The sequence below is a fragment of the Dromaius novaehollandiae genome, chromosome 20 (assembly GCF_036370855.1).
Source record: "Dromaius novaehollandiae isolate bDroNov1 chromosome 20, bDroNov1.hap1, whole genome shotgun sequence".
NCBI classification, from domain to species: domain Eukaryota; kingdom Metazoa; phylum Chordata; class Aves; order Casuariiformes; family Dromaiidae; genus Dromaius; species Dromaius novaehollandiae.
In genome coordinates, this window is record NC_088117.1 from 7,917,631 (window position 1) to 7,933,158 (window position 15,528).

The 15,528-nt window shown below is 59.7% G+C and overlaps 1 protein-coding gene across 1 annotated transcript; it reads right to left on the bottom strand.

Moving 5' to 3' along the window:
* Positions 1-326: 326 nt before the first annotated feature.
* Positions 327-14,728, bottom strand: LOC112989555 (uncharacterized). Its single transcript, XM_064524053.1, has 26 exons — positions 14,598-14,728; positions 12,945-13,065; positions 10,522-10,580; positions 10,079-10,229; positions 9,461-9,610; positions 9,027-9,113; positions 8,792-8,920; positions 8,528-8,648; positions 8,151-8,227; positions 7,938-8,027; positions 7,632-7,818; positions 7,440-7,516; positions 7,263-7,349; positions 6,864-6,926; positions 5,427-5,618; positions 5,287-5,329; positions 4,855-4,977; positions 4,347-4,506; positions 4,149-4,238; positions 3,757-3,806; positions 3,399-3,529; positions 2,875-2,947; positions 2,397-2,495; positions 1,570-1,672; positions 828-975; positions 327-725 (listed from the first exon to the last, which is right to left on the bottom strand). The coding sequence occupies exons 2-26, from the start codon at positions 13,026-13,028 to the stop codon at positions 633-635; spliced, it is 2,667 nt and encodes an 888-aa protein (XP_064380123.1). The 5' UTR covers positions 13,029-13,065; positions 14,598-14,728; the 3' UTR covers positions 327-632.
* Between the last annotated feature and the right edge of the window lie 800 nt (positions 14,729-15,528).

Below are 15,528 nucleotides of genomic sequence, written 5' to 3' on the forward strand. Positions count from 1 at the left end.
CTTGATCTCATTGTAAGTAAGAGTTTAAGACCTCATGATTAGAACCAGCTGTTACAAGATGCACTTATGTGCTTTAGCTCTAAGGCTCAACTGAAGGTCCAGCCCTTCCTGCTGTTGGAGGGATGAAGCCCGTGAGTTAAAGATTAGGCTGGGGGACAGGAATAGCTTCCTGGAATAAGGATTGTGTTTTGACTTCCTTTTGCTGACTTAAGACTTCTTAAACTGTGAAGTCCACAGGGCTCCAGCTGTACTGAGAGAGCAGGATCTCTGCAGACTGGGTGCTTGTCCTCTGTATCAAGATACTTGCACACAGACTTTGAGGCAGATGAGGTTCAGTATTGTTTTATTTTCCACCCCAGACATCTGAACTCAGTCTGCTGTCAGGCTTGTCCCATGCGGCTGAGAGGCAGCAGCCAGCTCCGCTGGCTGGACCACGCAAGCAGGAGAGCTCGGGCCTGCTGGTCCCAGCACAAACCAGCACTTGGTCTAGCTGCACCGTCAGCTTTGGTTGCCCTGTGTCTTTAGCTTTCCCCAGGCTCGGCCCTGCCAGGCTCTTGGAGTGATTTGCCCAGTACCCGGCTCTCGAATAGCGAAGGGCTCTTCCTTGAGCCAGTCTGCAGCTGACGGTGAGGTCAGTGGTTCTCCTTCCCTCGGCTGTCGCTGGGCGTCTTCACGGCCTCGTCGATGTGGGGTCTCAGCGAAGACAAAGAGATCAGCAGTGCTTCCTGCGACAGACCCAGTGATGTGCTTGCAGCACGCGCCACTGCCAGAGGCAGAAGCACAGCGCTGCCATCGTGCCCCACCACGCCGTCATCCGCCTGCCCTACCTCCGTCCTGATGGTTCGGCTGCCTTGGCTGGGACACGTGTTCAGGTAGAAGTCGAACAAGACGCTTGGGTCAGTAACCTCCAGGTTTGGGTCTGCATCAACCCCAGCTTCCAAGCCCTGGAGACCTCCGAAGATGACCAGGGCATGCCTAAGGGAGAGCGTGGGAACAGGATTAGAGGGGAGACTGGTTCTCACCCCTGTCCCAAGGCAGAAGCTATAAGCTTTACACAGGAGAGCTTTTCATGTGCCTCGGTCCATCAAGTGGATTAAGAATTTGCTTCACTCTTTTTTTTTTTTTTTTTTTTTAACTTGTTTCACAGATCTGCAAGAAACAGACACATTTCCTGTGTTCAGGTAGGTGTAGTTTGTGCTCAAGCTCCTCTGCACCTCTGAGGCAGGGAGCGGCGTCCTTTGTTGACAACCGCCCAATGCAGCAGCCCTCCTAATGAAGCTCCACAGCACCCGGCCAGCACATCCATCACTGCTACAAACTGAATCGGAGGGGACTCACTCCAGAGAAACAGGCAAGGATTTGGCCTTGTCCCAGGGAGCTTCCCCCAGCTTCTGCAACGCAGTGCAACGCACATCAGCGTAAAAGGGACAGGAGAGCACAGCCAGGAGCCTGCATGGGAGTCTTGCACTACAACAGCCCCAGCTGGGAGAGCACCAAGGCCACCATGCAGCCACCTGTACCAGGCCCTGCTGGAGGGAGCGAGTAGGCCTAGGCAGGGGTGACACGTACCTAAAGGAAGGGAGAGTGGCCTGGTCCACAGAGCTCCCCCGCTCTGAGGTCCCGATAGAGAGGTCGTAGCCTTCCTTGAAAGGGCACTCGGAGAAGACAGCACCTGGGAAACAAATGCAATGTGCGGTTATCTGCGTGGTGCCCCCACCCATGCTGCAAGTCTCCTGGACAGTTTCAAAGGCTCCACAGCTGAGTGGTAGCAGCAGAACGGGAATTGCTTTTCAGTGTTGCTAGTGTATCTGAAGGCACAGTAAATGCAGGACCACTGTCCCTCTTTCCTACGTCATCCCCTAGCCGCACGGGTCTCCTAGCACCTTTCTCACCCGCAGTACCTTTTCCTGAAAGCTCAAATAGGCACCAGGAGCTGTTTCTTTTGGCTAAAGGAGGAGTGTCTACATTTGCCTGTGGCTCTATACAGCAAGGCGGCACCTTTCTTCTTTAGTTGTCTCTGGCATAGACTGTACAGAGATTCTTTAAATGTCACAGCTTATGGTTTGCCTAAGAGGTCCAATCAGAAGACAGTGGGAGAAGATTTTGCAGGGCTCTTGAGCTCAAATGTCACTGCTTGCTTTGGTGTAAATGAGCAGGAGGTAGGTAACAGGGAGATGGAGACGAGCTGGATGGAGATGAAGAGCACCTATTCTTGTCTGTGTTGTTACAATTGCTAGTAGCATTTGGAGCAAGGGTGAGTGGAGTTCCAGGACACAGTATTGGTGGGTGACTGGGATGATTCACTCCCCAAACTTTATCCCTCAGGTTGGTGTGGAAGCCCAGGCAGGGTGAGGCTGGCTTCTGCTGCAGGGCAGCGAATGCCCAAAAACACTTACTCAGGCAGGAGGCGAGGCGGACGCTGTAACCCCAGTACAAGCCTGACGCTGTCCGAGGGTGATGCGAGGACACCACGATGCCTTTCCGCACTTTGCTGTCTGGAAGAGAAGCAAAGAGGTTAATAAACCCTTGTGCTCTCCTCATGAGAGCGGAGTTTGACCAGCCATATACTGAGATTTTTCCTGGGGCAAGGCTCTGACTTGGTGCGCAACCAAGAACCACCCTCTTGAGCTCATTCTGGAGAGTGTGCAAGTGTGCTTGGGCTATTTATTGTGGGTCAAAGAGCTGCCAACTCTTTCCAGTAAAGTAGGGAGGTGTGGTAAGGGTGTCATTAAAACTCGGGGGGGGGGGGGGGGTGAAGGAGACATGCAGAGCTGTTAGGTATCTTCAGACATTAGTAATCTGAAGGCTATCATGTGAAAGGACCAACTCCCACAGGAATGAAGTCTACGCATCCTAACAGGAGCAGCGGATTACCTGGATTCTGGGGCTCCTCCAGGCGCACGGTGACTCGCAGACCAGGATCCAGCTGCCTGTCAATCCGCACCTCCTACAGCGACAATCGCCAGCAGTGTCAGGCAGCCTGAAGGTACTGGGGGAAGCAGGGAGGGAAGGGACCCCTCTGAGCAAGGGGAGGCCCGTTCTGGCCTGGAGCTGGAAGCAGGAGCTCTGCGGTCATGGCCTGTGTGTTTTGTGCAGCGCAGAGCAAGCTCGGGGTGGCTCAAATCAGCAGCCAGCTGGTGAGTGAGTTTCCAAGACTTATTTTCCAGCAACGAACAATGTCGATGTACTGGAATGGCCAGGCCTGTTGGGACTCGACAGGGGAAGCTACAAATGTTAAGAAGACGGAAGGGAGGGGAAAGTGACAGCATTAAATTCCATCCCAGCTCACTATGAAACAGGGCCTTCAGAAACCCAGCAGTACCCACGCTGCCTGCTTTGAATCTGCCAGAGAGACAGGGGAAACCATTTTGGGATCTGTGGGTTACACACAGACATACCTTCCTCATCCCACAGTTAACAAAAGAGCCTCTGCCTGGTTTAGTTGGCCGGTCCAACACAACGCCTTCTCGGTACTCCGAATCCTCATCCACCCGCATGTGGTGGGGGCTGTCCAGGGGATTCAGCAGCCCTAGAACAGCACAGAATAAAACAACAGCTGAGAACAGGAGACAAACTGGAGGAACGCAGTAAGTGCAACTGCTTTGCTGTTTCCTCCCTCTCTGGTCCAACGTACCAAGGCAGCTCAGCCTGCTTACACTCTTATGCAGACAACTTTGTGCATCATGTGCAAAGCAAAAGCCAGAGCTCAGGAAGGGGGGAGCGAACAGCTTGAGGTGGAGGCAACAGGATTCTTACCTGCAAACTGCAGATCCTCATGTTTTGGAAAAAAGGATTTCCTCAAGTACCTATTAACAGGGAAGGTCCAAATGTGAAAACAGTTTCTAAGGACTTCAGGCCTCAATTTAACCCTTTACTGGCTCAAAGGAGCTGCATGCTTCTTTGCATTCTTAGCTCCCTGATCTACCTCTAAGGCACTGAGCAGGTTGTATCCTGCATTCAGTGCTTCTTTCAGTTAAACTCATGAACAAGACACGTGAAACAATCAGATCCCATGTTCTTGCAGGATAGTGTGACATAAATAGTCTGGATCCTGTTTCTGTAACCTCTAGCATGAGGTGCCCATGGAAATGGGCTGGTAGCCAAATCTGATGCCAGTCTGGTGCACAGCCTGACCACGCTGGACTTACTGAGGACACTCCAAGTACTGCAGGATCCGAGCCAGCTGCACACAAGCCTTGCCTCTCTTCCCAATTCCTTCAAATTCCCCCTCCACACTCCTGAAAGAGAAACGAAGCAGCCTGTGAACTTAATCTGAGAACAGCGGAATGGAGAAACAGAAAGCACAAAGGCAGGGTTTTCTGGGGAACAAGGCAGCTCATCCTTACTTTACGTCTTCTCCGTGTTCATCAAATACTACAATCTCATCCACGCAGAAGATGGCACAGGCCCGAGCAATCTGTCCAGCAAGGTATGTCCGCAGCTCCAGGGACTGGGCATTGTTCAGGATAGAGCCTGGCAGGGCGACACTCAGGGTGTAGTGACGCCCTAGGGAACAGAATGCGGTTAGAGAAGAGCCACAGCTTGACAGCTCCATCTCCATCATTTTATTTGCTTCTTCAGTTGGAATAGGTGTGGGGGAAATGGGAGCAACTTTTATTTCTTAGATTTTAACCATAGGTTTTCTGTTAATAAAAGTCTCTCTTGCAGTGCCTGCTACATTGTGTTCGTGCCTGCTGACAATCGGGGATTGATCCACACGAGATGCATGAAGCTGAGCCTCACCTTTCTCGTTGATATGTACAATTATCACAAAACCCAGTTTTTTGACCTTTAACGACCAAGTTTTTCCCAGCCCTTGCACTCAGGCCTCTCCTCAGCTGACAGCAGCATTACCTTTATCCTCCTTCTGCTCCTCTTCCTTTTCAGCTTGCTGTTTCTCTGCGAGCTCCTGCAGCCTCTGCTTTTCTAGTTTCTTCAGCAGCTTTATTTCCTTCCATTTTTTCTTCTCCGCTTTCCCTGGGAGGGAGGAAAAGCACCTCCTTTGAAATAACGAGCCAGCAGGACGAGGGTGGGGGGGGGGGGACGGGCGGATGCGGAAAGGGAGGGCAGAAGGGACCGGACGGCACGAGGGGCCGCGGGCCCGGGCCCCGGACGGCTTCTGCCGGGCAGGGAGCGTTCACGGACCGGAACAACCGGCCCGGGCCCCGGACGGCTTCTGCCGGGCAGGGAGCGTTCATGGACCGGAACAACCGGCCCGGCCCCACCGGCTGCGCCCCGGTGCCCCCGCTCCCCCCGCCTACGCCCCGCGCCAGGGCCCGGCCTTACGCTCCTGCTTCCAGCGCCGCCAGTCCACCTTCCTCTCCACGCCCTGCGGAGACAGCGACCGTTACCGGCGACCGTTGCGGCGTGACCGCTGACGCACGCACGCGCGCGCCCCCCAACCCCCCCCCCCCGCGCGCCCCCACCTGCATCTCCTTGGGGCGCTTCGCCCCGCTGTCCGCCATCGCCCCCGTGCTCCCCGGCCACGCCCCCTCGCGGCGCTGATTGGGCGGAGCCGGGCCCACGGCTGGGTCACGTGAAGCGGAACGCGAGCCAATGGCCGGGAGGGGGGGGGAGGTCACTGCTGGCCGCTTAAGTCCCCGGCGCGTTGCGCCTTGCTAAGCAGGAGCTGCCTGGTTCCGCCGGGGAATGGGTGACCTGAGTGCACGCGTGGATTTGGGGTGGGCGGGAGTGGATGCAGTAAACCTGAGGTCTGCGCCAACAGCGGAAGGGCTTAAAATCCAGGCACTTACGTCCGATTGTACGGCTACAAGCACTGCATGCGTGGTGTAGGATTGGTGGGTGCATCGTGCCCCTTGCAGGGTGTCTCATGGCCTAGAACAGGAGCCGACATGCGCAGGGATGTTGCAGTTAATCTTCACGCCAATAATCTAATCTCATGGTTGTTTACCTGCTTTCAGCGATCGTAACCCTTTGGCACGTACGTGGCAGCACTAAGGGCCTGAAGCGGTGCCCTTGCCTGACCTGGCCATGGCAGGACAGCCGGCCCTTCAGCGGGACGAGGCGCAGCTCTCGCTCCCGAGGTACCGACGGCCGCAGCCCAACGCGGAAAACCTGCAGGAGCAGCTGCCCACCGGCCCGAGGGGCAGGAGGAAGCGCTACCGCCGCGGTGCAGTGCGCGGCGCGTTGTGTGGGGTACGGCGGGGAGAACCGCGCCAGCCACCTCATGGTGAGAGGGACGTTTATTCCTCCGTAACTGAAGTAATTCCACTTTAATAATTTAATCGCTACAAATACTTATCGCGCCATCTCTTACACGCAACTTAAGACACCGTTTTACATTCTTCTCCGCGTTTCAAGTGAGAACGACCCGGGGGAAGGCTGCTCCCGTCGCACGGCCGGCCGCCAGCCCGGCACCAGGAGTGCGTGACGGCGCGAGCAGAGGCAGCGGCCCGCAGCCGCTCTCCCTCGGCGCAGCCCGGCCGCTGGCCCGCACCCCGCGGCCCCCCTCCCCTGGCATCGCTTTAGGGGTCAGTCCCGAAACACCTTCCCAGAACATGGTGGTGGAAAAGACCCCAGGAGCCATCCCTACCTGGGTGTGGTGCCGGCCGGGTCCCCGAGCGGGTTAGCAAAGGCTTCAGGCGGAAGGAGAAGCGATATAAATTACAGCCGCCGCACGCGGAGGCTCCCTCGGGACCGGCACCACCATTTCGCAGCGACGGAGAGTGTCCCCCAGGCCTCCGCCTGGCAAACCTACCCGTCCGCCTGACACACGGCGCGGTTGAAAGCACAAGACTAAGGATGACGCAAAGTTCGCAGGCGAGCGGAGGGCCGGGAGGGAGAGCGGGACGTGGCAGACGGGGTCGGAGGAGCGCCGGCGTCGCTGCCCACAGCCTTCAGGGACCAGCTTTCTCCCGTTTCCATTTTTGCAGTATATCATTTGCCGCCTTCAGGGTGGCTTCCTCCTAAACAAATACCGCCGGCTCGGTCAGCGGCTTCCAGCCAGCTCCCCTTCCCCTCGCTGCCCTTGTCGCTTACAGAAACAGCCTGTTTTTATCCCGAAACACCACAAACGCCCCGCGTTCGGGGTGATAGGGGCACGGCCATTGCCGGGGCGCAGGCAGCAGCCGCGAGGCAGAGCAAAGCGTGCCGAAAGCTCCCTGCCCGGACCGAGAAACGCGGCACCGGGCTGGGCAAAGGCTCGGACTCCGCAGGAGGGATCGGGGCAGCCGGATCCCGCCGTGCTAAATGCCGCTACGACGCCATGAAAACAGCCCTGATGGTCCCCCCCGGGGCCTCACCTTGGCGAAGCAGAAGCGGATGAAGCGGCTGTATTCGTTCTTGTGGGGCCCGGAGTAGAAAGTGGAGAGCGGGATGGCGGCGAGGCCCTGGGGGGAGAGGGGGGGAACAACATGGCGCCGCGGTCGCTCCTCGTGGGTGGGCCGGCACCGAGGCAGCGGAGAGGGCGTTAGTTTTACCTTGTTCTTGACCATCCACTTGGCAAACCTGGAGTCGTAGGGCTCATCAGAGCCGGGGACGTCAGGGACATCGGATGCTGGGGGGAGAAGCGCAGCGGTGCCGAGGCTGAGAGCACGGCCGGCGTCCCGCCGAGCCCCAGGCCCACAGCGGTGGCCGTCCCACTCCCCACCAGGGGTGGCCGGACGACTCACCGAAGGCGGAGATGTCTGCGACCAAGAAGTAGGTGCCCTCGGGGACGATGGGTTTCATGCCCGCAGCGTCCAGGCTCTGCACCAGCCGGTCTCTCTTGCCCTGCAGCTCCCGGACCAGGGAGGTGAAGTAGCTGTCCGCCTGCCCCAGGCACTCGAGCTCCCTGCGGAAACCCTGTGCCACGGCCTCCTGCGGGGAGCGAGGGGTTTGGGGGGTCTCAGCGCTTCTTGCGGGGGTTGGTGGCTGCCCCGAGCCCAGCTGGCAGCCCCCAAAGCCCCCCCAGCAGCAGATGCAGGGAGTGTCCGTACCTGGGCGGCCGTGGCGCAGTGGTACACGCTGTTCTGGTGCACGGTGCGCAGGTGCTGCAGCAGCCGGGGCGGCCCCACGGTCCAGCCCACCTGCGGCCAGCGAGGAGGAGGAGGAGGAGGAGGAGGAGGAAGGCGGCGTTGAGTCACGGGGAACCTGCTTGGCTTTGGGCCGGCCCCCAGGGGTGAAGCAGGGCCGGCACAGGGAGTGCTCACCTTCCATCCCGTGACGCTGAAGGTTTTCCCGGCGCTGCCGATGCTGACGGTGCGGTCCCACATCCCCGGCAAGCTGGCTGGCGGGGAAACGGGAGAGAGAAAGCGATGGCAGAGCTCGCAGTGGCTGCTCCTGTGCTGCATTAACGCCGTGGGGGGAGCTCGCCGCCCACCGCAACCTGTGCCAGCCCCTTCGCAGCGTGGCTTTCGCCCTGATGGGCCTCAAAGCACATCGCGAGCAAGCGGCCAGGTTTTTCTGGAGCGCCTCTCCGTAATTAAGTGTTTTCATATCCATGCAGCCAGGGTTCCTGGAGGCGCCAAGCACCATCACCCTCCCAACCGTACCGCAACGGGCAGAACAGGCCCCCGAAACCACGTACCGATGCGGACGTGCTCCTTCCCGTCGTAGACCAGCCACTCGTACACCTCGTCGCTGATGCACAGGGCGTCGTGCTTCACGCACAGCTCCGCGATGAGCTCCAGCTCCCCTCGGCCGAACACCTGCGCCGGGCGGAGGGATGCGGCAGCGGCGGCCGAAATCGTCTCGCGGGGTGAAGCCGCGGCCCGAGCGAAGGAGCAGGCTTCCCGCGCCCGCCCGCGCCCTCGCTGCTCCCCGGCCCCGGCAGCGCGCCCGGCGGCCTCACCTTGCCCAGCGGGTTGTTGGGCGAGTTCAGGACAACGGCTTTAGTCCGTTCGCCGAACTTCGAAGCCAGCTCGGCCGGGTCCAGCTGCCAGTCTGCGCTGGACATCAGCTGTCCAGCTTTGGGCGCTTTCTGCAGACCCCGGAGGGGAAGCGGCGGTTTTCGCGAGCCCCGTGCCCCGCTCTGCCGCGCCGCCGCTCTGCTCCCCGCCTCGGCGCCTGCGCCCCGACCCACTCACCGGTCTCAGCGGCACGAACACGGGTGTCCCGCCGGCCATCTTCACCATGGGCTCGTAGCAGTCGAAGAAGGGCTCGATGATTATCACCTGGAAGAAGGAGGCACCTCAGCGCCCTCCTGGCCCCGCTCGGCCCTGACGGGACGGCAGGAACGGGAAATGTTAATCCCGGAATTACTGCAAAATGGAGATCCTGCATTGCCAGGGCGCAGTAACAGGGAGGAATGATATCGCTCAGGGCAAAAGGCGTATTTCGCCCTTATGCAGCAATGAGAAAGTGCGGTAGTGCCCTGCAGCAGAGATGCTTTTCCTTCAGCAGCTCAAACACCTGAGGACGGGGACATACAAAGTCTTTTCTGTTCTGCAGGACTCTGAAAACCCCTCGTGGCCCCAGACAGAGCCGGGGCGAAGTGCAGCAAGCCCAAAGCCCCGCGTACCTCATCGCCTTCGTCGACGAGGGCCTGGAAGCAGCAGTAAAGGGCCTGGTATGCCCCCACGGTCACCATCACGTTGGACAGAGGGTCCAGCTCTTGCCCAAGCAGCTTCCCAAAAAGCTGGGCGAGGATCTTCACCAGCGGAGGGTGGCCCTGCGGGGCGAGAGGGGCGGCTGGGCTCGGGGCACTGCGGAGGCCAACGCGGACGCGGACGAGGACGAGCCCGTCGGAGGGGTTGGGGCACCGAGCGCCCCGTCACTGAGCGCCGGGGGTGTCCTCCAGCCTGGGCACCTCCAACGCCCCGCAAAGCAAGGGGCTACGGCCCTGGGCTCACAAAGCCGGGGGCTGGCAGCGTGTTTTGCTCGCGTGCTGGAAGCCGTGCATGGGGGGGGGGGGACGTTCCTGCCACCCTTCTCCAGCTCCCCGGCCCCAGCGATGGCGAATTGGGGCCAGTCCACCCCCGCCCAGCAGCGCAGTCAGGGGGGTCCCCGCTGGAGCCCGCCTGGGTTCCCAGCCGAGGTGCCCTTTGCTCGGGGCACGGGAGCTCATTGCCGCCCTGCCCGTCGGGCCGCGGGGCGAGCGGCCGTGGGGCAGCGCCGGGGAGCGGGGAGCGCCACGCACGAAGGCCCGGGTGTACTGGTGCAGCATGTGGTCCTCCCCGCCGACGGCTCTCACGAACGCCTCCCTCAAGAAGTCCGGCGGCGGAAAGTCGGGGAAGCCCTGGCCCAGGTTCACCGTGGCGTAGGTGGTGGCCAGCTTGACAAACTCCACCCTGGGCAGAGGAGAGGGCGCGAAAGTGGAGCGTTTGCGGGGGCTCCGGGCGGCGAGGCGGGCGCCTCTCCGCGAAGCCGTCCTGCCGCTTGCAGGCGGACCTGGGTGCTCGTCTCGCCCAGAGCCACCCACCAGCAGCTGGTAGCCCCAAGCCAAGCAGGGACTTTGGGGACAGCCCAGGCCCATGCTGCTGTGCGGCCACAGCGGTTTCTGTCTGCCCTTAAGCTGCCTCAAATCACACTTACTTCACTGCCAGGGTGGGCCGGGGGCTGCCCAGCAGCAGGTCAACTCACCAGATATTCTTATCCACTCCCTCCAGCCTCCGAGCTTGCACCGGCCTCGACATTTTTGCCTACAGACAGAAAGAGAAGGTGAGTGTGACGCTTTCGTTGATGGCAGTGGGGCCGTGTGCGAAGGGGTGGTGGCCTCCCCGGGACGGCTCGTCCCCGCCGCCTGGAAGGTGTCCCTCCAGCATCGCTCCTCGGCTCCTTGCTGCCCGCTCGGAGCAGCGATGCTGAGGTGGCGGCTTCCAGGAGGAGCTTCGAGCACTTCTCACGAAAGAGCAAAGAGACTAGAGCTGGCAGAGAAGGACGTTTCATTTACAAGTTTCAACAGGAATTTGGAAAACAGGAGACCGAAAGGAGCATGCACGCTGCCTGGGTAGCTAGCGATGCCTTAAACCTCATTTTCGGTTGGTGACAGGGTCAAAGGAGCTCGGCCAGGCTGTGACAGTCCATAGCTCCAGACCCCAGGCTTTCGCCTTCCTTAGCGTCTCTTTTTCCCCCTCCGAAGGACCTCCTCGTTCTCTACAGACCACATCCCATTCCCCTAAAAGAACAAACTTATTTTTACTCCACACTGCTCTGCTTGGTAGCAGAAGTGGTATTTGCTCCTTCGTCCCGCTGGAGCCCGTGGTGAAGGTAGGTGCTCTAGATCCTAAACTAAAGGCCGGTTCTCTGCACCTGAAGTTCACAGTGAAACAAGCCGAGGCGAGTGGGATGCAGCCAGAGTCCAGGGTCAGCCGATGCCCGGGGACACCGCGGTACCATTTCCCCACCGGGTATTTAACGCCCATGCGCACTGCGGCTGGGAAGGGGTTGGAGAAGGACAGCAGGCAGCGGTCAGAGCAAACCTCTCCTCCCACTTGGGATGAACACGCTGGGACAAGGCACAAGTCCTCCATGGGGAATTTATCGTGAGGATGACGAAAACCAGCGTTGCTGGCAGTGGAGGCAGGGTTTAATAACTCGGCAGCAGATGAGAGAGGATAGCTAGGCGGTGAGGGGCCTGGAAACCGGGGACAAGCAATGGTCAACACGCTGAGAAAAGCCAGCGTGGGGCTCACGGGTGGCATCACTGCTGCAACGAGCTGAGAAAAACCATCCTTGCCCCAGCAGACGCAATGCATTCGAACAGAGAAGAGCAGGGTGCCCGGCAGTGGCCGAGATGTGAAATGAGGTGCTGGGATGTGAGCGGGAAAGCCCTGCGCCCTGCCGGGAAGGTTGGAGGATACACGGCCTCCGCCGTCCCCAGGCTGGCCCGCGGCCTCGGGGCGCGCCGCTTACCTGCTCGCCCCCGCCGTTCCCGCACCCGCGGTTGAGAAACGCCCCGCCAGTATTTTGCTCCAAGGTCTTCAGCTTTCTATCTCGCTTCAGCCCTCGCTAGGGGATTTGCAGCGAGTCGCTGATGAGCCCTGCGTCCCCGCAGGCGGCGGTGGACTCTGAGCTGCCCCGCGGGGCCGGGCACGGTGCCGAGGGCGAGCGGGAGTCGCTGGCGCCGGGAGGGACGGGGCAGCCGCCCCGCTGCCCCAGCCCGATGTTTGCTCTCGCTCTGCGCAAGCTCAGGGATACCGCAGCCAGCAGGACCTGGTGTCCGAGCTGATGTTGGTGGGCATAGAGGGGTTAATGATTTAGGCAGTATGAGGGAGTTGGAGGTTAAATATTAACAGCTCTAGCACGCTGTTCTCTTGTGGTGGGGTTGCTGCTGGCTGCAGGGTGGTGGGTCCAACAGCATCAGCAAGCATGATAGGGTCGGTGGGAATAAAGTGCTTTAGGTCTAGAAATTCCCAGTTTTGAGGAAGGGCCCCGCCTGCTCCAACCCTTTCAGGAAAGAAAACAGCAAAAACTTTCTTCTGCTGATGCCTGCCGGTCCCGTCCTCGGCCAACGCTGGCTGCCGCTCAGCGCGGGGGGCCATGGATGGCCATCCCGCGGGCTGGGAGCTCCACGGGCTCAGGGCCACGCCGTCTCCGAGCCCGTTCCAGCCCCTTCTGCTGCCCAAACCTGGCGTGTTTCTCTAGCTGGACTTTGCCCGGCAGCCAGACAAGCCGGTGCGATTGCTCACGGAGGAGCCCCAGCAGCCCTGGCTGTGCCCCCACTTCACATGCCATTTCCTTGCTCTGCCGGCTGCAGGAGGGATGCTGACGTTTCCCAGCCCAAGAGGCTCTAGTGGAAAAGACCTTTAGGTGAAGCAACATGCAAAAAAGTTTTTTCCCATATAATAAATATTCTCCTGCTTATGAGATGTTCCCTTTAAACAGGATACCTGGAAATAACCGGGCACGGAGGCGACTGCATCAGCGCGACGTTCCCCGCGATGCCCCTGCACCACGGCTGGCTCCCCGGACCTGCGCGCGGTGCAACGAGCTCCCCGGGCGCCGCACCGCGAAAGCCTGAGCCAGGGACCAGGCTGAGGGCCAGAGCAGTCCCGTTTCAGTACCTTGCTGAAGTATGAGCTGTGTCCGACACCGTTCGCCCCCTCCAGCAAGACGTGACGCAGAGACGGCCCCACTCTCTGCAGCATGCCCCGGCTCCGGCTGCTCACTCCGACGGGTGCGGACCTGCATTTCCCGGGTGGAGAACAGCGGGGTGAAATAATCATTGCACAACCGCAGGCGCAAAGCAAAGTCTCGGCGTGCCGGGCACCCAGTGCAGGCTGCTCCCAAGCCCCAAAGCCGTGGTCATGCTGCCCCCCCCCCCCCCCCCCCCCGAGGCTGGCAGCCGCCCTCTCCGGGAAGGCTGGGCGAAGGGGAAGGAAGCGGGATGAGACGCTCTGTGTGTTGTTACCGCAGCATCACGGCGATGGGACGTCGCACTGTGCCCATGACGTGCACGGAGGCAGGATCCCATCCGCCTCGGTCCCCAGTGTTTCTCGCCCTTCCTCCCCCTGCAGCACCTTCGGCTTCCTCATCCCCCAGCCCTGGAGATATCCTGGCCCTCTGGCCGTCCTGCGCTGCCCCCAGCCCCGACATGGCCAACCAAACCGCCCTTTCGTCTTCCTGCACGTTCGTAAGGATCAAAAAATCCAAGCAACGGTCCTGCCATTTTCGAGCAGCTCAGGCCACCCCCCAGCTGCTGGAGCTCCAGCCTGTTTAGCAGCAGGTTTTATTCTGCTTAATTAGATGTTTGCATCCACTTCCAAAGGGACTTTAGTGCTGAGGTTTCATTCACGGCACCAAAGTGATTTCTGAGCCTCCTACAGCCTTTTTCTCCACCACATCTCCTCATCTGTTCTGCAGCATTGCTTAAGCACATGGTAACAAAAATAAAAGCTAAAAAAACTTTGGCGTGTTGTTTGATACTTTAGATAAAAGGGGTGAGCGTGGAGGATGCATGCACCTCTATTTTGACCAGCCATGAATTAACTTTCCCAGCTGCTGAACAACAAATTAACACAGGTTTGAAAGTGGCCGCCCCACGGGTAAGTCGCCGTTCCCGTGAGCTGTGCTTCCGTCCTCACGTGCAGGACGAGAGCCTCCGCGCGTCTGCGTTTTGTGGTTTTTCTGACGCGAGTGCAAAGTGGGTGTCAGCTGAGACCGGGAGTGTTTTACATCTCTTTACTCAATGGGAAAAAACTTACGGAGAACATAGACCACAGCGTAATCTTGCTGGACACTGCAAAAATGCGCGGGGGGGGGGGGTGCGCTGGGGGGGGGACGCTGCTTTGGGGTGCAGCGTGGTGGCCGGCTGGAGCGAGGGGACCAAACCCGCTGGGGCACAAAAAAAACGGGGTCAAATCGGGCTTTGCTGCACTGCAGCAAACGAAGGAGCCGGGCTGAGACGTGTCCGCGGGGCTCGTGCAAAGGGCTCGTGGCAGTGCCGGGTCCGAGCAGCCGAGCGGGGCTGGGGCAGGCGGCGAGGCAGAGCCGAAAAGCCTGGGAGAGGCGTCGCAGGAGCCCAGGGCCGGCGGGGTGCAGGGGACAGAGCACGCTGAGTCTTTCGGAGGTGACAGCTCTAAGGTCACCTCGGTGACGGTCACTCGCGCTCCGGCCTGCTGGCTTGGCAGCGAGGGCGGCCGCGGAGCGGTGGCCGGCGAGCGGTGCCCCTTGGTGCGAAGCCTCAGGAGGGACAGTGCGGGGGGGATCCGACTTACACCCAGCGGGGCCGGTCTGCTTTAGGCTGCCCAAGTGCGGCACCGGTCCCTTTGCACACATGCCGCCGTCCCGGTGCATCCGAAAGGCTTCGCTCGCAGCGATGACTTCCTGGGAGGAGTCTGGGAGGCTGCGGGAAGGTGGGAGTCGAGCGGCAACACTCACACCGGGAAAACCGTACCGGGCACAAGGCCATCCCCGGCCGCTCCCTGCGGCACTGGGCCGAGGGAGGCGACGGGTTTATTTTAAAGCAAACGGCTGGAGCATTTAGAAGCAGCGCTCCTTTATGGAGGGCTGGAGCCAGAGGTGCCGGAGTATCTCGGCTACCCAAATATCCCAGCATGTCGTTCAAATGCAGCTCACAGCAGCATAATTATTGCAGGGTGGCTACGATTACCTTGGCATGGCAATGGAAGGAATTTTTCCCCCTGAGCAAAGCCTTCAGTCATTTTGCAAAAAGTCATTTTGCTAGGCACTCCCCAAAATCCCACCCTGCAGTTTTAGGATTATTAGAGACAGGATTGCAGGTACAGAAAGCGAAGGCATCCTTGTTAGGTTCATCGGAGGTTAATGACCGGCACGTTGGGCTTCTCTCCACTTCCCCTTTTCCCTCTGCACCAGGGTTTTACGTGTGCTGATGAATCAGGCCGTGGGACTCGCTCGGGGAGTAAGTAACTCCTGTCTCTCTTTCGCAGTAGGAAAAAGTGAGCCATGGGGAGAGGAAGCGGAGGACGTCCTCCGTGCCACAGGCTCCCGTCCCACTGTCCCGCCGCGGGCTTGCAGCATCCCCGCCGTGACTAAGAGCAGAGGGAATTTCTCTGCGGGCAGATGCAAACGCTTTGCTTTCTAAACATGCATTTAATGCAAACACTGAAACAAGCACTTGGAAGGAAAAACTCGTATTTGCTTCCCTAAGAGCTGGCGCGGCACGGC

Bases quoted from the DNA above. Each gene is read 5' to 3' on its own strand.
- LOC112989555 (XM_064524053.1), bottom strand. From the start codon at position 13,028: ATGCTGCAGAGAGTGGGGCCGTCTCTGCGTCACGTCTTGCTGGAGGGG. The intron at 9,114-9,460 runs GTACGCGGGGCT...TCCTTCTTCCAG, and splicing joins TCGTCGACGAAGGCGATGAG to GTGATAATCATCGAGCCCTT. The intron at 7,517-7,631 runs GTGAGTCGTCCG...TTCTCCCCCCAG, and splicing joins CGCAGACATCTCCGCCTTCG to CATCCGATGTCCCTGACGTC.